The 22924-nt window shown below is 42.4% G+C and overlaps 1 protein-coding gene across 8 annotated transcripts in view; it reads right to left on the minus strand.

Annotated features, from left to right (window-relative positions):
- Positions 1 to 5518: 5518 nt before the first annotated feature.
- EPHA5 (EPH receptor A5) overlaps positions 5519 to 22924 on the minus strand; it is a 479253-nt gene continuing 461847 nt past the window's right edge. For all 8 annotated transcript variants that reach the window (XM_068233605.1, XM_068233607.1, XM_068233606.1 and 5 more), the window contains one exon: positions 5519 to 22122. In XM_068233605.1, the coding sequence (XP_068089706.1) occupies positions 22017 to 22122 (106 nt within the window). In that variant the 3' untranslated portion in view covers positions 5519 to 22016. The remainder of the gene's footprint in view (positions 22123 to 22924) is intronic.

Here is a 22924-nt window from a genome sequence, read left to right on the forward strand (position 1 = left end):
GCGGCTAATTCTTAACGGTTCCTGCGCATTGACTGCGACCAGAGTTCGCACGATCTGTGCGCTGGCACCGTTTAGAAGGCTAAGTGCGGTCAGCCACTGAGGGCTCCTGTGACAGTGGTAGGCAGCGGTGAGACCTGTGTTGTGCTGAAAGTATCTACGATAGCGCTAGCGCTATCGAGAAACGAACTAATACGTTGGTGTAGCTGGAAGGCAATATATTTTTTATATATACAGAGAGACTGTGTAGCCAGTACCCCTTCCCCAAAGTTTTATTTTATTTGGCATGGAAATGTCCGGGAACTACCAGAACATGTGCCTAGCAGACCTGGAAAATCTTTGCGAAGAGAGGGGCATTGGCATCCTCCGCAAGACAAAACGGGACCTGATAGCAGACTTGTCCAGATGGGATGCCCAGCAACTGCGGGAGCCGGGAGTGTCCGCTGAGGTGGATACCAGCCCATCTGACAATCAAGGGGAACCAGAGGCTGAAGATCTTAGGCGTACAGAGGTTGAGCATCCTGCGGGCCCTGTTGCAACAGTTACGCCAGAGACTGTCAGTATGGACCCCAATCCCAGAGTTTCTGACATTACTCGCCCGGAACTGGCCAGTACTGGACTGTCCATGGGTGCTGACCCGGTAATGCAGCAGGCATTACAAAAGCTGATGGAGACTGACCTGGACAAGTACATGCAGTACATGGAAGCCCGAGAGGAACGGGAGCGGCAAGCTGCTGCTGCTGAACGCCACGCAGAGAGGGATGCCGCTGAGCGGGAGCGCCAACGACAGCATGAGCTCAACATGGCAAAGGTTCAACAGGCCAGCCGGAGTTCACCGCCCAGCCTCCCTGCTGAAGGAGCTGCAGCACCCGTAAGTGCAAAATTTAAGTTTGCTAATATTGAAAAAGACACAGACATTGACTTGTTTTTGCGGTCTTTTGAAAAAGCATGCCGTCAGTATCGTCTGTCCCAAGACCAGTGGGCCAGACATCTGACACCTTTGCTGCGCTACAAAGCGCTTGATGCCTTCGCAGAATTGCCTGCGGAGAAGGATAATGATTATGCTGCTATAAAAGACGCTATCATTACTAAGTACCAGCTGACGCCAGAAGCCTATCGCAAAAAGTTCAGGGCCTGGCAGAAAAAGTCTTCTGATTCGTACCGAGATGTGGTCAGCAGCTTGCTCACCACACTCCGTCAGTGGACTCTAGGCCTCACCAAAGGGTCTTATGGCGTCCTGGAGGACTTGATAGTCCTCGAGCAATTTCTGAACATTTGCCCTGCTGATGTACGACAATTTGTGTTAGAACGCAAGCCGACTTCAGCAACTGTCGCTGCAGACCTTGCTGAGACTTTTGCAACTACCCGGGTGGCTGATACCCGCAGAACTGTCCCATCCAGCTGGAGAGGAGGTCAGCCCAATACTCTGGCAGACTCTCCTGCCCCTGTGAGCCGTCCGCCACAGAGGCCACCCAGCGCAGCTGCTGCACCCAGGCCTGCAGCGCCTGGAGAGGTCACCTGTCACTACTGCCGCCAGCCCGGACACATGAAATTCGACTGTCCGGAGCGGAGACAGACACCACCAGCACCTGGATCATCTGCATCACCTGTACCTCACCCACAGCAGAGGCAACCCGCCAGCGAACCACAGCCTGGATCGTCAGATTTTGTCCTGTTTGCACGCGGAAAGGAAATCCGCGACCGAACCGACCAGCAGCAACTTGTTAGAGTGAACGGCAAAGTTGTCACCGGATTTCGAGACACCGGAGCTGACATCACGTTAGTTCACTCACATCTTGTGCCAAAGGAGAGCATCAGCTCCAGCCGATCCCTTGCCCTTACTGGAGTAGAGGGCACCCTTTTCCACATAGCCCACGCAAGAGTGAAGCTGGATTGGGGAGTGGGAGGGGTCCACGAAAGTGTTGTTGGGGTTATGAAGGATCTCCCAGTCCCTGTGTTGCTGGGGACTGATTTGGGCAAGCTTGTGTCCTACTATGAACCTGCCACGACCGCCTTGTCGCTCACGGAAGGAGACGGACTCTCCACCCACCACCAGGTACTTTATACACTTGGGGGAGCACCAGGGGGAGGTGGGTTGAATGTGCCCAGTTCAAGGGTACCAGGTTCAATAGTGCCTGCTTCAAAGGCACCTGAGTTTGATGTACAGACTGTCTGTTGTGATGATGCTGTAACTGTACCTGAGTTTACTGTACAACCTGTCTGTAATGAAAAAATGTCTATACCTGTCAATGTCATTACTGCATGCAATGATGATTTGAGTAATGTCCGTCTGTGCCATTCTGACAGTGTACCGGTGCTAGCAGTACCGCGCAGCTGCACTGCTCGGAACCCGAGCTCAGAACAGGTGGAGGGGGTTCCGGCCTCCTCCCCCTCCTCTGACCGCAGGGATGAGACCTTTCAGCCGCTGGCCTCGTGTGACATGAGCCAGTTGGCTGAAACTGACAGCGCCATATTCTCAGCCGCACTACAAAGTGACCCAAGCCTGGAGGTGCTCAGGAAGCAAGCCGCTGAGCCCCTCGCAGACGGGGCCGCTTTCAAGGTGTACTGGGAAGGTGGGAGACTGTACAGTGAGTCTGTACAGCCCCCTACAGGTAGATCCCACGCGAATACCAAATGGCTTGTGGTCCCGAGTGCGTTCAGGGGACATGTGCTGAAATCCGCACATGGTAATCCTCTGACCGGGCACTCGGGTGTCCGCAAGACACTCGCCGGTATTCGGAAACAGTTTTATTGGCCCCGGATGAACAGGGATGTAGCCAACTACTGCAGGGCATGTGCCGTCTGTCAGGAGCTGGGAAGGTCCAGGGATTCCCGCGGGGTTCCCTTAGGTCCACAGCCACTCAGCAGGGGAACCCTGCGTGGGCTGGCCGTTGACCTAACCAACCCACTGCCCGTTGTCCGCAGTCCCGGCAGACACCACGTCCGACTGCAGTGGCGCAAACGCCCTGTCCAGAACGGTCCATGTTGGGTCAACCCTGAGGGTAGCCGACCGCGACCGGTCCAGGGGAACCGAGCCACAGGCTCCAATAGGTTTTCCCGCCGTACCGGCAACTCGAGGCCCGTCAGCCAGGTTAGCGGCGCCGCCACACATCTTGCGGATGAGTGGCTAAGCCACGGACAAGGGGGGGGGGGCTGTCACGGACGATTGCGGGGACGCAGGCGCGTCCTGGAACCGCCCGTGAAGAAAAGCGATCGCACTCGATTCTCTGCGTCGATTGCGCTTCAAATCGATAGAATCTGGATTTAGTGTGTAGGAGGTCTGCAGTCCTTTCTTAGCAGAGGAATAGCATCACCTTAACTGCAGGATGGCTCTTTTGATATGCTAATGAGCCTGGGCCCAGAGAGTCCCTGGCTTCAAGCTGTGCTGATGGCCCATCCATCAGGTATAAGGTGACAAACACCATGACAGAACCAAATTTAGAGTGAGGGAACTCAGACACTCCGACTCCTTTTCCCAGCAGGGAGCCGACATGTGGCTTGCTGCTGCCAACTTCAAAGAACCTTTGCCTGGGAATGACCTGGTATAAATCCCAGGGGTCTCTCATATTCCATAAATTGCTATATGTATCATATTTTCTGTGTTGCCAGGCTGGCAGACCCTCCAAACTAACAGAGCAGGTAGGGCCCTGCCTGGCGTTGGTTCTGAGCACATTTCAGAACCTTCTGAGGTAAAGACTGCCCGTTAGGCAGTCCAACAGTGCCCTAATGGTACCACAGGGGTCCCACCCCTCATGTTTGGTATCAGACTGCTGGGTACATCGAGGCAGATCTGGAAATATTAGTAAATCTGCCCTGACCTGTACGGTTCTGTGAGATAGAGCCCATATATGGGTAGATATGATTTCTAGCCCCAGTACAAGAGGAGGGCTCATCTCATCTTTGAAGGAGGTGTATAGCTCCCCGCCCTCACTCCCTCCTACTGAAGCAGGGGCATAAGAATGGCTGAGGACTAAAACTCAGTGTCCTCCACACTGAACCATCTTGCACTCATCAGATGCCAGCTTGAGGATATGCTGGTATCCACCTGGTCTGAACTCTGAACTCTGGACTTTGAAACCAAGGACTTTATGATTCTTCCCACAATAAGGACATCTTTCCAGGAACTAAGTAATTTTCTCCCTTCTTTTATTTTTCATACTGGCTATTGCTGTTTTCATAATTGTTGATTTTCATAATTGTCTGTATATATTAATTATTTATATTGCGTGAATAAACGACTTTCTCCAAGTCATTCACTTTCCGCTACCCTGCTTATCAGCACACACAGAAATGATCCCGGGTCTCTGAAGATACGCTACTGTTTGTTTGTTGTTGGCTAGACAGAATATCGTGTGTTTAACCGTTTTATTCGCAGGATTAGTCAGTCAGTTAGTGGGCCCCACGGTCCCATAGTAACCGCGGTGGTGGCAGTTTACTCTGAACCAGTGGGTGAAGTGGTAATCACCCGTGTCTCACAGGCTCCCTTCTGAGTTGTCCGCGGCTAATTCTTAACGGTTCCTGCGCATTGACTGCGACCAGAGTTCGCACAATCTGTGCGCTGGCACCGTTTAGAAGGCTAAGTGCGGTCAGCCACTGAGGGCTCCTGTGACAGTCTGCTTCCATGAAAAGCAGGAAGTAGACAAATTGCAGATTTATTGCAGGATTTGTATTAGCTGTAACAAATAAATATTTTCCTTTAAAGGTTTTTATGCTGTTGCGTATTTTTTAGAGCAAAGAGGAAGTTCTGAGTGTAGGTCTGCTTTAAAGGATATATGTATATTATGTATCACTTGTTGTTCATCATATCTGGATTTATCCACCAGCTTCTAACTCCTGGAGACTGGGCTTCAAATACCATTCACTGTTGAGGCACTTTCATGTACCTGTATCAAGATAAATTGAAGTCCAGTTGTCCTTCAAAGTTGTCTACAGAGTCACTAGAAAAACTGCATATCATTTTACTTTGAATTACAATTTTTCACAAACCACAATGGCAGTGACATGCTTGCATCAAACAAAGTTACAATTAGTAATGCAGATACAAAGATACACAACAGCATAATAACCGGCAAACAAAAAAGATTTCTTTGTTGCAGCTGATACAAATCCTAAAATAAATCTGCACTGTATCTACTTCCTGATTCATGAAAGCAGACATATTAACCTGCTGTGCTTTCCAATGGGTTTATCTGCCATCTCTGCCATTGGCAGTCATGTGACACAGGGAGAGATCAAATTACAATTTGTGATTAGACACAAACGAGGAGGAATAAGACAGGCTAAATTCTGTAAATACATACAGGGTGTGTTTCTCTCTGTTTTCCTTCTGTCCTGTGCAAGAGTTCAGGTCCACTTTAAGTCAGTTTAAACCCACCTACATACACTAATGTGCTATGTTAAATAGCCCAACTCTTATATACTGTGTCTTATCATTCAAATCAAAGTGGTTTTTTAAGTGTTGATAAATGGAGGAACAAGACTAGTTACATTCATGCTTACTATGAAAAACAGGACAACTTGGTTTGTTATTGAAAGTTTTTATTTTTTGAAAAAATATAAAATTTCATATCTTACACTACAAAAATGTACACAACCAAAAAGCACACATAGCTTTAGGGATTGGGGGGAATGAAAGGGGCAATAACAGCAATGCAATGAAGAGAGACACAGCCTTATTTACAAACCGAAGACATCTTTGCTCATTAAACTCCCATTTTTTTAATCACAGTAATTTATACCCAGCACATATATTACGAATCATAAGTTTCATTTTCACTGATGACTTGTATGGATTTATGATTTAAAGGCTATCTGTAAGAAAATGTTAAAGTACTTCCGATCAGACCGAAGGACTATAATGCGGTGGTTGTGTGCGCCTTTCTTCTACCATTTTCTTTTTTTATGTAGTTATGAATCACAACTGCAACAAATCAGGTAACACTATTACATTTGCCACTTGGAACTGAAGAAAACTGAAGTAATATTGGCTGCATTTAATGTTTGCACTTCTCTTTATTTAGCAAGTTTTATCAGTTAAGACTCTGGTGTTGTGGTATAAATGTAATTTCATGTAAATACAAATGATCTTATTTACTATATGTTTAAAAGGTTGGTTTTGAAAATAATTTTATATAGTTTTTCCATATCAAGTTTTAATTTTGTGCTTATCTATCAGGTCTCTGTTATGCCAATAAAAAGCACTGAAGATGTGACTGGTCTATCTTAAATTTGGGAAGAAGTATAGAGGTAAGTTACCATTTTACTTAGATATGTATCCAATGAAATATAATGGCCTATATTTTAATGTATGTTACATAAGCCATTGAAGGTACCTGAAAGTTCCTTTATGTCATATTCAATGTTTGCAGTTTAACCACGTGAAATTGATTACAGGAGTGACGATGCCTCATTGGCTGTATCGCTGCTCTGTCAGTCCAGCAGGCTTTGGTAAGGGAAAAAGGTCTACACAGGGATGTTTATATCAGTTGTCCTTTGTGCTTAAACTTTCTGAATCACAGAATTGGCTCAATACAATTAAAATCAATTCCACAGTTGTAGTTTTGAATGGTGTGATTAAGGGTTGCAACTATTTTGTAACTCTAATGCTTTTCTCTTACTATCAATGCTATGTAAAACAGAAACTTTGCCTTCAGAAGGTATTTGCGGTTATTCAGGTTGGAGTGAAAATATGAGATGTCCCACAGTGCATCACTGCTGAATATGCAAATCATCTCTAACGCAATCCTAGGTGCTCTGTTTCACCATGAGCCCACTGGGCAATCAGTAACTCTGGGTGTTTCAGGTCCTATCCATTGAGCCATATTTATCCATACCATGCACTGATGAGGATCAATCAGTTCAAAACAGCCTGTATGCATGTTGGATTATTGTGGCTCTGTAATATTCACAAGCCGACACATCACTGCATTCCAGTGGTTCTCGGGGTTGGTTTAGCTTTCAGAGACAACAAAGGATGATTTGCATATTCAGTAATGATGCCCTGTGGGAGCAAACTAGATAACCGCAAATACCTTCTTTTTTCAGAAGGCAAAATTCTGCTTTACAATGTTTTCTGTGTCTCCGTCTGTGAAAATTCTACTTACTTCCTGTACAGACAGGAAGCAGATAAGTCTTTCCAAGTCTGGCAGAGGCTGCAACAAAGAACACGTTTTTTTGTAAAGTGGGGAAGAGTTAAAAGGAGTTAGATAGGCAATTAGAGAAAATGTCTACAATTGGGATGCAGACAGCATTAAAACCTGCTAACCCTTTCCAAACTATTCAAAAACTTAAACTGAAACAACCATCCTGAGTTTGGGTTTTAAGAAAGGTTAAGCTGATAAGGTTGCTCAGGTGTAAGCGTGGAGTCCACCAAAGCTCATATACACTAGGAGAGTTCTATTTGATTTAACAAAAAAAAACATTTGGTACTATTTGGGCAATATGAATTATAACAAACATTTGGAAATATTTGTAAATATATCTAATGCAATTTGCATTAATATTCTAACGCGCTGAAACGTATCGGTCATTTGCTCAATGCTCATCATAACACTGCTGAGAACAAACCACTCAAGAAAAAGGAACATTTACTATGCAAACCTACTATAATGCTCACATTCAAATCAAGTAAGAATGTGCATCAGGTATTTGTGAATCCTTTACATACAGCAGGATAGGCAGATTTGTTTTGATCGAAGACGATTTTGCCAATGAGCAGTTTGCGTTTAGTAACGGAAAGGAAGACGCAAAAATATGGTGCAAAAGAGCTGATACACAGCTCTACAAACTGTTATAAAGAACGTATGTAACACTCTATCTAAAGACAAGCTCATGCTTCTGGAAGAGACAGTGACGCTTTGGTGTGCACATTAGGCGAGCATGAATAAGCTTACAATGTCATATGCAATGCTTCTAATTATCTGCTGAGCAAGTAAAAGATAATTATCCTGGTAACTGGCCACATGCTGCTTGCTGCATTTTCTATGTGAAAATCTCTCCTTGAATTAGCGCTAAAATAAAATGATAACATGAACGTTTTGTAAACCATTATACTGCCAAAGGGACCTGCACTTTAAATATGTCAGCACAAATAATTAGGTTATATTTATAGAACATGCTGCATTGTTATTTTTTTAATGGAGAAAATGTTTATGCAAATTGGTGCATTGTCAACACTCTGTTCTATCATGATTCAGTGATGAAAGTTTTGACCACAGTGACAGGTACACACAGGTTGTCAGGTCTATAGCATGTGCAATTGTGGCTAGCGAAAGATGATTTAGGCAAACCTAAAAATTACCAGTTAACCTATTAATGGTGAAAAAAAGGGATTGCATTATAGTTAGAACTAGAAAGAGATCTCTGATTTTGCTTTCATAAGAACTAAGCTAAATAGGGCCTCCTATGTATGTTGCATGAATGCTGATATTTGGCCATTATGGTCTAGCAACACTCAAGACCACTTTGGCAATTGTAAAACCTATATAATAAAACCCCTGTGTCTCTGTGTCTCGTCCCTGTGTGTGTGTCTCTGCTTCCAGACCTGACAGTTTGCTGTCTGTGAACCTCATTGCATTGTGGGAAATAACAGCTTTTTCCAACTGCCAAGCAAGCAACATCTCCCTGTGTGCACATACTGCAGACAGTGGTGGAGGAAGGGCGAGCGGGAGGCATTTGTGCTCTCGTTGCTGGGGGGGGGGGGGGGGGGGTGAGCTCCCATAGCCTAGCGCCCATTTTTTTATGGGCGGGCTTTTTTCTACTAGTAATAGTATAATATAGTGATGGCATCTCCTGTTTACCCAAAGAGGATTGAAGGAAGAAGGAGGTGTTTTTTTAGATGGAATAGGGTAGATCAGTGTCAATCTATGGCTGTTAATTTTAGCTCCTATTCTCTAACAGAAGTGCTGCCCTGGCCATAAAATACCTTGTCTGCCTATTGGGTTAACAGAAGACATTGTGGGGGGCACTGGCCAAAATATCTGTATTTGGACATGCAAGGTAGGAAATCAAGTTTACTTTTCTTTAGGAGCTTGCTATTGGTCAACAAGACAACTGCACTTGTGTAGCCACTGACACAGGATGAAAGTTTAGCAATTTTTGTTTTGTTTTCACATTCCAGCTCATAAACACAATTTAAAGACACTTGTTCATAATAAATAGATCTAACCAAAACAATACAAAATAGGTTTGTAGATTAGCATACTCGTTTTTATGAGAAATCCCAGTGAAGGTTAAAACTTCACAGAAAGAATTGGACAGAACTGCACAGTAGTAATATAGATATCAGCAATGCGTTAGTTTTGGCCCTTACTGTGGCTATTGCTGGGTACACAACAATGTTGGGGGGGGGGGGGCATTGGCACAGATTTATCAAAACCAGTGCAAGAAAATGTGGAATTGCAAAACACATACAGAAATGGAGCAGCTAAACAGAATCCTTGATCAAGACACCTGCTCCAGTCTTGCGCCAGTTCTCCTTGCACCAGTATTGATAAAAAGCACTCCTGAAGTGAGAGGGATATAGAGGCTGACATATATATTTCCTTTTAAACAATGCAAGTTCACTGGCTGTCCTACTGATCCTCTGCCTCTAACACTTTTAGCTATAGAACCTGAACAAGCATGCAGATCAGGTGTTCTAAGGGCCCTTTTCCACTACAGCGTTTGCGATTGCTTAATCGCAAAACCGCAAACCGCTAGTGATTTGTCAAATCGCTACAGTTTGCTTTTAACATAGGAATCGCGGTAGGTCATTTCCACTACCGCGATTCGTTTTTGACCGGATCGCGATCGCGCGGCGGAGCGATTATTGCCGCGATTTTGCTATGCAGTGCATAGCATAGCAAAATCGCGGCCGCGAACGTCGGGGAATCGCCGGTAATTGCGATTCAGCAATCGCTAGCGTTCAGCGTGAACGCTAGCGATTGCAGGTGGAAAAGGGCCCTTACTGAGGTTTGACTAGATCAGCCACATGTTTATTTCAGGTGGGTAATTCAGATACTACTGCAGCCAAAGACAACAGCAAGATGCCAGGCAACTGGCATTGCTTGAAAGGTAATAAATATGGCAGCCTACATATGCTTCTCACTTCAGGTATCTGTCCCACTTTAGGACTAAATCTACACTTGCAATAGTCTGTGTCCTATCCCATCAACCACAGGTGCTGATACAGTGACATCTATCTGCTGCCACATATTACAATTGTTTATTGATATTACGCAGATTCCAATAGCAGAACAAAACACAATCAAGCAGATTTGTATAGGCCAGAGCAGATTGGCAGATGTGAGAGTTCTGCAGAAAATATTTCACCACTGGGATCCAGAAAATAAAGGCATTCAGCATGGGAATGAACTTATCGCCTATACAAATCTGGATTAGTTATTTTGATAGAACTGCACTGTAACAATACTATTCTAGCAATCCATAGAAACTTGTGTGGTCCTGACATGTTACAGAATCAATCAAGCCAGTGGCGTGTTTGTGTGATGTAAACATATAAATATCTATTGTGCTTCTCTTCCAAGTAATTTATGGATAAAAATGCTGATAAATGAAGATGGATCTATTACATCTAAAGTAAGATCTCAATTTTGTACACAATTTTGTTAAATAGGTAGATAATGTGTTTGTTAATTTCTAAATAATTTAAATTTAAAATAATTTTTAAATAACTGGTTTGATCAACTCAGTTTTTAAAAATTGTTTTAGCCCTCCTCATCTTCCCACCCTCTTTAGCTAACATGTGGCCTCAAGTACCTGCTATACAGAAATGCCTGATAATCCAGCACTGGAATCTAATGGTTGCAGGAAACTCTATACAAATTGCTAGCATTGCCCTGGACAGCAGAGGATGCAGTTTTGTGTGTGGGTCACAGGCCCTCTATTGGTTTGAATGAGAAGCCTGTTGTCCTATCACAATATAAGTAATTCTAGTGGCAGCATTAAGCCAGTATCAACAGGGCTACCTTCAGATACAAGCCCCAAGCCCCCATGTTCTGCAAGCACATATTCAGGGACAGATCTGTTTGGGGAGGGGGCTAAGAATGAGGATTGCATAAAGTCACTTTATAAGTGCACTTTGCCTTTAATTTTGAAAGTCTGTAGCAGAAGCTGCATAGAATAAGTTGGCACTGTGCCTAAACACTGGAGATAATTAATTTTTTCAAAAATAGCATCCAGTTTAAAATGAGCATCTATAATGCTGGTGGAACATAATGCTGACAGACTGGACAGAAACCTGAAGCTGTATTAATTGTTTGCAGGCACGCGTTATCCTTCCTTAGTGAGACATTTCCTTTATTGTTGTGAGAACTAATATTCTAATGGTACACATATTGTAAACACTGTAAATGCCACTTGTCACCTGTTAGAGCAAATTGTTAACATGCTGAGAAAGCAGTTTACATACTAGAAATGACTTTATTATATAACAGTAAGCTAAAAGCAAAAATTCACAGTAAGCTTCCATATAAACCATTCAGGGCTGCCTTCAGGGCATCACAGGTGGGACTTCAGTATGGGGCCCGAGTGAGTTAGGGGCCCGGCGAACAATGCTACGAACGTGGAGTCCAGCTGCCTGTCTGTCACAGAATATACAGACTGTCAGTGAGTGTGGTTGTGTTTAGCCTTGGCTAACCCATTTTCATTGTGATTTTGCCATGCTTGTGCTTTGCCATGCTCATTCAGTGAATGAGAGTCACATCACAATCACTGAGAGATTTTTACAAATTGCAAGCACTGCTCAAGGACTGCAGTTAGAGTAATCCCATAGGATTACATGTGTCACAGTGCTTTGCTGATTGCCGGTGACCACCTTAAACATAGGGGTTCACCTTATGTATTGGGGAGGGCGTGAGGGGGCCGAGTAGGATTTCCCAGTATGGGGCCCAGAAATGTCTGATGGTAGCCCTGAAACCATTTTTTTCTAAGTGGTCATGTGTGGGTTACATCAGCCTTCCAGATGACCTGCTGAGATCTACAAAGATATTTCCCTTTTCCTGCTACTCCCTCCCCTTCTACTGCTCTTCTCACTACCTCATCTTCCCTTCTCATTGTCTCCAGCACACCCCTTCACCCAACACGGCACGCATCCCTCCCCTTTCTGTCCAGCTTTCCACCTCCACTACCATAAAACTATAGCATGCTTTACGCCTCTCTCTCTGTCATTACTTTCCTCCCCTTTAATGTGGAAAATCACCTGATCCATGTAAAGGTGCCCATTAACCGTACAATTTTTTTCATCAGAACTATTTGGAAGGTAATTATCGATGGTTCCCAATAACGGAACGATTTATGAAGGTTTTACATTCCGATCTGATCATAAAATCCAACTTTCACCTCAATAATGTTTCCTTTTCCGATTGACCAAAGAATCATATCACTTCGATTTGCGCCACAAACAGCGCAGTTTTCTATACGATTCGATCATAAAAAGTGCCTCAAAAGATCAAATCTGATGGAAAAATTGTATCGTTAATGGGTACCTTTACCCTTCGTGGTCCTGCTTTTCCTGAGACAAACAAAAAAAGATCTTTCACTGCCAATCAATGTATATTTGTGTTTTCACACTAAAGAAAGTTGTTGTTTTTTTTTTTTTGCTGTAGTAATTTGCTGAGAAACTAGTGCCACTTTAAATACAGCTAGGCTAGCTAATAAATCAGTGGCTAAAAAGATTATCCATCTTCATATCCAGTTTAGGTAGCGAGTTGCCCTCCTTGCACTCACATTGGGATGGTGAGGGCTGCAATCTGTTCCAAGTGGGGGAGGGGGGGGGGCTTTATTTCTGTAAGGCGAGGCGACATTATGAGGGTGATTACAGGAAGGGAAGTTAGTATGATGACTCATCACTGACCTTCCAATACTCCTTTGTGCAGAGGTGAGAAAGCTCTGGATGCGGGTAGCCTGAATCAACTGCACACTATGCAAAAGCTAAATAGACACAGATGTACTGTTTGCATATACAAAAACACCAGATTTAATTGCAGACAAATTGCAAATAAGAATATATAAACCTAAAATGTGTTCACATATGATGTAAAGCTCACTGTTTTTTTTTGTAGAACTGCTAATCACATGTATATCTTTTATGGTCAGGTGAGGTGCCTGGTGCTAATAATTATATAATGAATGATGAAGTTGCCTGAAGTCTATATAGGTGTAACATTGAGGTATACTGTACTAGGATGGAGAGTGGGGGACATTTGTTATCTGGTATAGTGAATTTCTCAATCTGCACAGTTGGACCAGGGGAGAATATATCAGATCAGTACCCTACCATTATAAGACACCTTCTACCAACATCATTTGTATGCGTCACTTTACCACTGTGGGTGGGCATGTGGAAGGCAATCATTTTTTTAATTATCCAAAATGAGATATGTATAAGCCTGCTCTCTATAAAGGAAAAGACTTGCGCCTGACACATTTGGAAAATGTTGGGTCTCATTAGCCAGGAATTAAATACTAGCAGTATCTCATTATCTCCGATTTGAAATTAGGTGAACATGAACTGATGCAAGTGGACATTGGAAAACCTCTGTACAACACATTTTGAAGTTAAGCAGCATTAAAAGACTAGTGGTGAGGTGGCCAACTGGCACAATGCCATTTTTAATCTAACAGTACTTCTTTTTTGTTTATAAGTATAGATAACTCAAAATTCTACATAATTTTGTTTTAAAGCTTAGCCAGCAATCCTTTATAAGTAAGAAGAACAGTAAGGCTTAGCGGCCAGAAATATATGAACATGGGCTAGATTATAATGTTACTTCCTCATAAGTAATTTACTTCATCGCCAACCAAAACAAAAAAAGAGGAAATACATGAACCACAACTTAAAACATCAAGAACAGTCAGGCAACAATCATTCTCATCCAGTGACATCACCAAAGTCAAAGAAATGTACTCTAGCTTGCCAATTCAACAATTCAATGCAACCAAGTAAATGCATAAACTGCATAAAGCTGTTATGCCAGATTTATACTTTTTCTGCTCTTAAGTCAAGTATGTTGGGGCTCCACTATCATGTGCAACAGTGCCCATCTCATTCCATGTGCAGCCCCCTTTTCCATGTGTATTATCCATGTACTGCAACCCCTTTCTTTCATGTACAGCTCCCTTAGGCATCAGCTTCCCTTTTCACGAATTGCTCCCCAATTATCGCCTTCTCTTTCAGATGTAGCAACCCATATTTCACATCCAGGTGCCCCCTTGGGCTGCAGTCACCCAAGGCCAAGGCCTTTGTGGCCTTTCCAGAAATCCAGCCCTGCCTGGAGTTTGCTTGTCAAGGAGCCACAGGACCTTGCATTTGCTTGCTTGCAAGGTGGTTGTGAGCATACATACCCATCAGCCATGGGCTTTGTATGTGTGTTGTGGATGGGAGTTGCCGAGAAGGTTAGTTTAGTTTAGTTTAGTTTAGTTTAGACCCAGGTTATGCTTATGGCAGACTGTTTTGTGTTGTTGGGTAATCTGAAATCACAGTACTAAGACTGTCTCGACAGTTAAAAATCTTTTGACAAGAAAGTCATTTCACATTTACTGAACTATATATAATTTGATGTCAGCCTGGAGATCAGCTTAAAATAATGTCGTTCAATACTCTATATAGAATGGTATAATGTAATATGGATATAAGGCATGATAGGAAGGAATACTGCATGTTCCTCTCTGTAAATAAATACAAGATAGACGAGTATCTTAAAATATCTGCAATTAAAAGCATCTTTCACTAATCATTACTAGATTCAACTAGAATATACAATGAATTCTCTTAAATTAGAAGTGCTAATATATCTCTTGAATAAGTATTTGATTTACATTCACACTATACTGCATTGTGTTATGATTCAGTTATTTTAATAAAAATAGACTAAAAGGCTTAGTATGATTTGTACAAGATAATTGTCTATACTCTTTACAATGAAGCAGTCTGCATGAGTTCAACTGCTTTTACTGAATACAGAAAGGAAAATGTATTTTACAAGAGAAAACCTTGACGTTTTGCTAGTTTACAGTTTCATTCTGTTTTGGAGACTGTTGTCCTTATTAATTATCTTCAGAACAAATGAGTAACGACTCTAGGTATGTCTGTCACATAGACAATATTTTAAACACTTACAAATCACATACTTCCTATACAATATTCTACAGTTGTTCTACAACAAGACAGTCCTGGGCTCTGTGGCCTATTTCTTGATCTCCCTTGGTATAAATAGAGCTTGTAAGCAGTAGAGTTGCTAGCACAGATGTTGTGCAGGCATGACTTTTTAAACTTCTAAGATCTACAGTAATATGAAACATTTTGCACAAGAAGGCCATGTTAGGCCTTACACTGTATCTTTGTGTTAGCATAATTATTGTTCTGTTATTCTAGTTAACAGACTGATGTTCCAATAATAAATATTTTGAAGAGAGGATGGGCAGGAAACATGTGAACGTCCAAAGGACAACTAGTCTTTAACCTTTTAGCACCCAAATAAAACTTTATTTGGCTGCAAGGCCACATTTTTCCTGTTACTGGGGAAGTGTGCCTACCCCAGCCTGGCAGGCTAGGCAGTGGAGCATTTATAGTTAGCTGTATGATGTGTCATGTCTTCTCCGTTCTGATCAAATGGCATCACATGTGTTCAGGATCCAGGAGATGGAGTGAGCGTTACAGCGCCACCTGGTGGTGAAAGAGGGATAATGGAAGAGCCTGTTCCATCCTCTCCATCACCCCCAGGTGGCGATGAAATGCTGACATGGTCTCCTGGATCCCGATCACATGAAGTAGAGAAGCTGCCAGCACCATCCAATTCAGTAATGCTCTTCTCTACTTCATACAGTGTGATCCGGAGTGCTGCTGGATCTTGGCCTGGCATGCCAAACTACTGACAGCTAAGAGGAAGTGCTACACATTATCTCATGATGTCATATCATGTGATCGGATGTGATAGGGACCCAGAAGACCTATTGGTAGTTCAGAGCCACAGGTGGAGGAAGAGAAGAAACTGCACTAGGCAGTCAAACGAGATTTGCGGCCAGGGGTTTAGAGGGCACCAGCAGCTCAAACTAAATATTTTGTTTGAAACTGCTAACTGATTAAATACTAGATTGCGCTGGGGACCTTGCAGGTAGAAACTGAAATTTAAAGCAAGGATAAAGATCAAAAACACACAAAAGTGGCTGCAGGTTTACCTTAAAGCGAACCTGTATTAAAACTGACCATGGTTTTCACAATTTAGTAAATACAATTTTACAAGGAAATCCTGATTTATTTATTTTTTATTACTAATATTCATTTAACTACTTGCAAGCTGAAACGTTTCTCCCCTCCCCCACCCCCCATAACAGCTTGATGGGGCAAGGGTCCGGCAGGATCATGTTGCATGCTGGAACAATATGAGTCACTACTACACAGGCTCCCAGAATCGAAAACACAATCACAGAAAAATTGAGTTTTTCAGTGGTGTTAGCTTGCATTTGATACAGCAATCCATTTATCAGGCTAGTTTCACAGAGGTCAGTTGCATAACGTACGCACTATAATGCATTATAATGAGTGTGAACTGCACTGTAGTCTGGGCATAGACTTTAATACAAAGCCTGCATGAAGCAAGTTAGAATAATGTGATCAGTTACAACGCAGTACTGTGAACAGGCCCATAGAATTAAATGGGCAGTGAGTTGACATGCAGAATTATTCTGTGACGCAACTGACCTCTGTGAACAGGGCCTGAAACATTTTCAATAGTGAGTGAGGTTTAGCTAGTTAGTAGTGTTGTGTTTTTTTATTTATGATTCTGTGGGTGCAATATGTAACAACTATTTTTTATTTCAGTTCCTCTTTAAGCTAAACCACACTCTCCTAGTTTTTGGACAGTGCAGTTCCTAGAGGTCACAGCTATACCTTGAAGCTACAATGTTGATTTAGTCAAATAACTAACTTACATGGATCTCTGTAGCTTGCTTGCATCCATGTGAAATGTAATTCATGTACAAAAGAAGAAACCAAAAGTGAGAGGAAAGCAGAACATGCCATCTTTACTCCCCTTTAACAATGTCAGCTGCTTGGCTCCCTTGCCAGTCTTTTGGCTAAAAATAAGTCTGTGTCAAAAAAAGACTTCATAAGCTAAATATGCATGTACGGCAATACATAGGTACTGCCTACTACTCATTTGTGCTTTGTAATTTTTCATTTTAATTAATAGCTTGGTCACTCACAGGGAAATATGAAGTGCACAGCCCTTTGCCCTGCTGTTGCCTCCTTCAGTGTACATCAGAATGGCTGCTGGTTTCACTGAAACATTTTCCTGCTTCCAACTGTCATTTTACACTTCTGATTTGCAGATAAAACAGGAAACATGACTATCTGCTATGGGCAACAAGCACATATCCTACACATGAGTTACTTGGCTGCAGTTCTATCCCCAACTATTGTAGCTTAATTGAACACAGGTGCCCACTACACCTGTCACCATTATGAAATCACTAGATGTAATGACGGTTGGCCAGTGAAAGCAACTCAGTGAGGCAGGTAGAGGAGGGCACAATTGATGATCCAGGCCTCAAGTTTCACTTATAAAAAGAAGGCAAATTCTTAACCGAAGAAAAAATATACTGAAGTTAAATATAAAACCATATATATAATGGTTTATAAGGTTTGCTTTACTTTGCAGGATTTGGACACAGGGTCACGTAAAGCAGTCATTAACTTGAAATAAGCATGCAGCCAGTGATGTCACGCTGAGTCCAAAAATAACAGGATACCATTGGCAGTCTCCATGGATCTCTGACTTCGGTTTTCCTTTAAATAATGTATCTGTCTGTAGAGATGACTTTGTTGTTTCAGTGTGGCCATGCTATTAGGGCAATGATACTAAACAGAAGCCACATAACATAATGCAAAAAATGTCTCGGACACAAATACGGTTGGTTTAATTTCTAAAAAGAGGCAAAATATATGTGAAATCTCTAATTTATTTATTCAAATAAAGATATTTTATTCCCTGATGCACATTAAGCTAACGGTATAGCTCATATACATTGTGCAATCTCTGAATGACTAAAATTGTACTTCATAAAACTGGTATTATATAACTGTAGGATATGTTTATGTATTTTGGGCATTTCCACTTATACTATTTATGATAGTTATTTTTTGTATTCCATATTATCACGTTACTCAATAAAGGGAGATCAAGGAATTGGTTCACCAATGAAATTGATTTTAAGAAAATCTAATTTCTTTGTGCTTCAGTTATTTTCGATCAGATACATTTCTAAAGGGAAGACTACAAAGCCTGAAAATTACAGGAAAAATCTATCATGTGCAGCATAAATGTATGCCAAAAGGCTGCCTGCTAAAAGGCTGGACTTTATATATTGTCATTTGTCTCTTTTACGGAATACACATTTGTGACACGTTACATTTACACTTCTGGACTCCAACTAGAAATGAAGAAAATGTAAGATGGTATTTACGATTCTACTAAGATAGATCTTTTTGCATCAATATCACAATTACCATTCCCAAACCTGTGCTTATACTTTTATGTAAAAAGACTGATGTTGGTTTCAGTGTAATAAATTTGATATACTGAGGGATGGAAATCATAAGTGATCCTGAAGAGATGGTCTGGATCTATAATACATTGCTTGTTAATAGGTAACAGGGAAAACAAAGACTATTGGCAGAATTGCTAAAAAGCGGACATTAACACAGTCACTATAAGAACTGTCAATTTCACAAAGTCACTTATGATCCTAACGTGCTGTGTAAATCAACCTTAACCACTTGCCGACCGCGCACTCATACCGCGCGTCGGCAAAGTGGCAGCTGCAGGACCAGCGACGCAGTTCTGTGTCGCCGGCTGCAGGCTAATTAATCAGGAAGCAGCCACTCGCGCGACCGGCTGCTTCCTGTCAATTCACGGCGGGGGGCTCCGTGAATAGCCTGCGGGCCGCCAATCGCGGCTCGCAGGCTAAATGTAAACATAAGCGGAAATAATCCGCTTTGTTTACATTGTACGGCGCTGCTGCGCAGCAGCGCTGTAAGGCACATCGGCGATCCCCGGCCAATCAGCGGCCGGGGATCGCCACCATGTGACAGGGGACAGCCTGTCACTGGCTGCACAGGACTGATAGCGTCCTGTGCAGCCCAGATTGCCAGGAGGAACAGGGATGAGAGGGAGGGGGGGAATTTCGCCACGGAGGGGGGCTTTGAGGTGCCCCCCCCGGAACACCCAGGCAGGCAGGAGTGATCAGACCCCCCCAGCACATCATCCCCCTAGTGGGGAAAAAAGGGGGGCGATCTGGTCGCTCTGCCTGCACCCTGATCTGTGCTGGGGGCTGCACAGCCCACCCAGCACAGATCAGCTAAAACAGCGCTGGTCCTTAAGGGGGGGTAAAGGGTGGGTCCTCAAGTGGTTAATAGGTTCATTAGCGATGGTCAATGAGATACTAATAATTCTAGCATGTTTGCAAATGTAATGCAAAATGTATGCATCTTGGTATGGGGTGAATCTACAGACAGTGCAGGGGCATAACAATAACCTACGTAGCACTGGGTGGAGGGTGGGCCTGGGGGCATACAGGGGCCTGGACATGCCTGTTGTAGTTGGTCAGTACTGGTGGTCACCAACAACTGAAATATTTACAAGGGCTTATGCCTGGTGCAAAGGTGGATCTTTCCCCCTGAGCTACCTTCCTTATTGGCAGCTACAACGCCTTTGCTCTGCCCTTGCTCCATCTCTAAATAGCCATAATGGCTGTGCTGGATCCCATTCCTGGCCCTGCCCCCATTCCCTCATACCGCACGTCCATCACTGGCACATGTGTGCAGAGAGCGTCTTTCTCCCCTGCCTCTGCTGCAGCATTTGGCCGGGATGGCTTGAAGAACAGGTAGAGTAACTAATACACTGATAAGAAGGCCCATTACTTGATTCACAAAATTGGCAATTTTAAACAAACAGTCAGAATGTCAGCAGAGTACATTTCAGATTTTTCCCTTAAACTTGACTCATCATTAAATTTTACAGTGAAGCAGTGATAGAAGCCTGTGACAGAAGTACACAGGCTGGAAAGTTCATAAACACGACCAGAATGGAAAGCTCTTGTTACATAGTCCATTATAGTTTGAATGCCCACCAGCATGGAATAACATTATTCAACAATACTTTGTTGCTACTTTGTTAATACTTTGTTGAATTCTACTCTGATTTCAAATGGTCAGGCAGTAACTAGCAAGCAACCACCCACATCTACATCATTTTTACCAGGCAATGGGTGGTACCAAAAAATTGTAGTGTTACCATGAAAGCTAAAGGTGCTGTGCTAAAAACCATAACCTTAACAGAGGTAAGAGATGACAAGAAGACTAGGATATGTGTAGCGAAGAACATACAAATAAAATGCAGGGATCAAGTTTGGGCAAACAATCATTACGGCTTTGTTTTGCAATCAAATCCAGAACTGTAAAGAAAATCACAAAATTGATGACAAAAGCTAAATACCCCTTCAGTGTAGTTTTGAAATCTCTATAGCATCTGGGGATCCAAATTCCAATGTGCAGAAGCTACTGGTTACACATTAATGCGGATCTTCACACTATTAATAAGCAAAGCCCAGAACTGAAAATTAATGAAGAAATTCAGACATTTGAATTATATTTTGATTTGGCTAGACTAGGAAAAGCATATATCCTCTGCTATGTTTCTATTGAAGATTCTACCTTGCATTTGGATTTCTGTCACGGATTACATTACGGTAACTGCAGAAATCTGTTCTCTGGGGACAACAACTGGAACACAACAGAGGTTTTAGACTTTACCCATTCTGTCCAAAATTAAAAATATCTTTAGCTATAAGTCCACTTTACATTTTCCACTAAATTAGATATGTATTCTGTACAACAGGAAGCTTTCAAAGTTCAGCAGCTATCGTCAAAAGCCATAATGTAATAATATTTGATGAAGGATTCCTAGAAAACGAACATACTTTAAAGCCAAATATGAAATGTCTATTTATTATCAACTTATTTGTTGCGTTTTGAAGAATAATCTCACTTTTTTTGCATTTATATGTATGTATATACCCTGTTTTGTTTTTGTTTTGCTCTTGCAAAATATAGCTATCTCAAAAATGATGATGGAGAGCTGTTCAGAGAGAAGAAAAAAATGGATGTTTTGTTCTGTGTTTTTACTTCATATGTTCACACCATCTTGGAGTGCATACCAGATATTGTAAGAACAAAACAACAAAAATAGACGTAAGTGGCAGCACAAAATGTACCTGGGAGTGTAGCAAACTGTACAATATATACATAGCAATTTTAGCTGTCATTTAATGCATTAACTCACCAGAGAGCCAGGAATAGGAAAAATCAGAGCACAAAAAACAAAAACAAAAATAAATATATTGTATCTGCAACTGATCAAGCAACTTGTTTATACATACACTTCCATACCATAATGCTGTGTAACAGCATTTTTTTTCATATACAAAAAAGTAACTATGAAGAAAATCTAAACATATTGCTCTTCAATACACTTTTGTAGACAATTGAGACTTAGTAAACATCAGTAAACTGCAGCTTTTTTTCCCCACTAGGCCATACATGGCTACAAAACTTAGTTTTAATGATCCATTCAAGTAAGTCCTTGGAAGTATTTAGCGTGCTGCTACAATGAAAGCACTATCAAGATGCTATATACAATTCCTGTACAAAGCATCATGGGAAGTCCTTTGTTACAAAAGCCAAAGAACTGGCTAACCTCTCTTTAGGCCTCTACATCCAGCTCCGGGTGCCATGCATGTTGCAATTACTCATGAAGAACGAGGACACAAACAGAATAAAAAATAAATGGAAGTTTGAGTCAAATACTGATTTTTTTTTTGAGTTATCAGTTGTATGTTCATTGTGTCATCCTCAGTTTTTTCTACAGCGTTATACTTCCCTTTTTCATTTCCGTTCTTTCTGTGTCTATAAATCTCTGGGCAGGTTACAAAGTGCAGGTTTGCTTGGATGTGGAATAGTACGATTACAACGGCACCATTCCATTCAATAACTGGGCTCTCATTTCCTGGACGCTATTCATTATCTTCTTCTGATGACCGGCTAGAGTCACTCCAAACCTCCTCAGATCACTAAGGAAGGGAAACACACAGAGCATATGAAGTGCTTTCCAGACAGCAACAATAAAAAGCTAAGCAAAAAAGCTCTTTTTCTGCACAGATTCACTATAAATAACTTACATCATTTTCCTCTTTTGTTTTATATAGTAGTGTATTAATAGCTAAATCACCTTTATAGTCTGATGGAGATTGCCTTTGGCTTAGTCACAAGTTGTGTACTAACTCCAGGGCAGCAAGGTCTGCTTCTTTGTAATTGAAGTGAAGTCTTTAACCACTTGAGGACTGCAGGGCTAAACCCCCCTAGTGACCAGGCCATTTTTAGCAAAATTGGCCACTGCAGCTTTAAGGCCAAGCTGCAGGGCCGCACAACTCAGCACACAAGTGATTACCCCCCCCCCCCCCTTTTCTCCCCACCAACAGAGCTCTCTGTTGGTGGGGTCTGATCGCTCCCCCCATGTTTATTTTTTTTTAAATAAATATTATTGTTTGTCGTTTTTGTTTAAAAACCCCTGTTTCTTTAAGACCCTTCCCACCCTCCCTCCCTCCCCACAGCCAGCCAATTATGGCGATCGGCTGTCATAGGCTTCTGCCTATGAGAGCCGATCGCTCTCTCGTCCCCCATGGGGACAGCCGTGTCACACGGCTGTCCCCAGTGCAGTGCTGCTGCTCATCGCAGCGCTGCACGTAGTAAATAGACGGCGTGATCGCCGTCTAACAGTCTTCCGAGCGGCAATAGCCGCTCGGAGACTGAAGGCGGGGCGGAGCTCCTCCGTCCGAGCATGAGATGCGCGCGCACCATGCGCGCAATCTCATG

Source organism: Hyperolius riggenbachi, chromosome 1 (genome assembly GCF_040937935.1).
Source record: "Hyperolius riggenbachi isolate aHypRig1 chromosome 1, aHypRig1.pri, whole genome shotgun sequence".
Classification (NCBI taxonomy): domain Eukaryota; kingdom Metazoa; phylum Chordata; class Amphibia; order Anura; family Hyperoliidae; genus Hyperolius; species Hyperolius riggenbachi.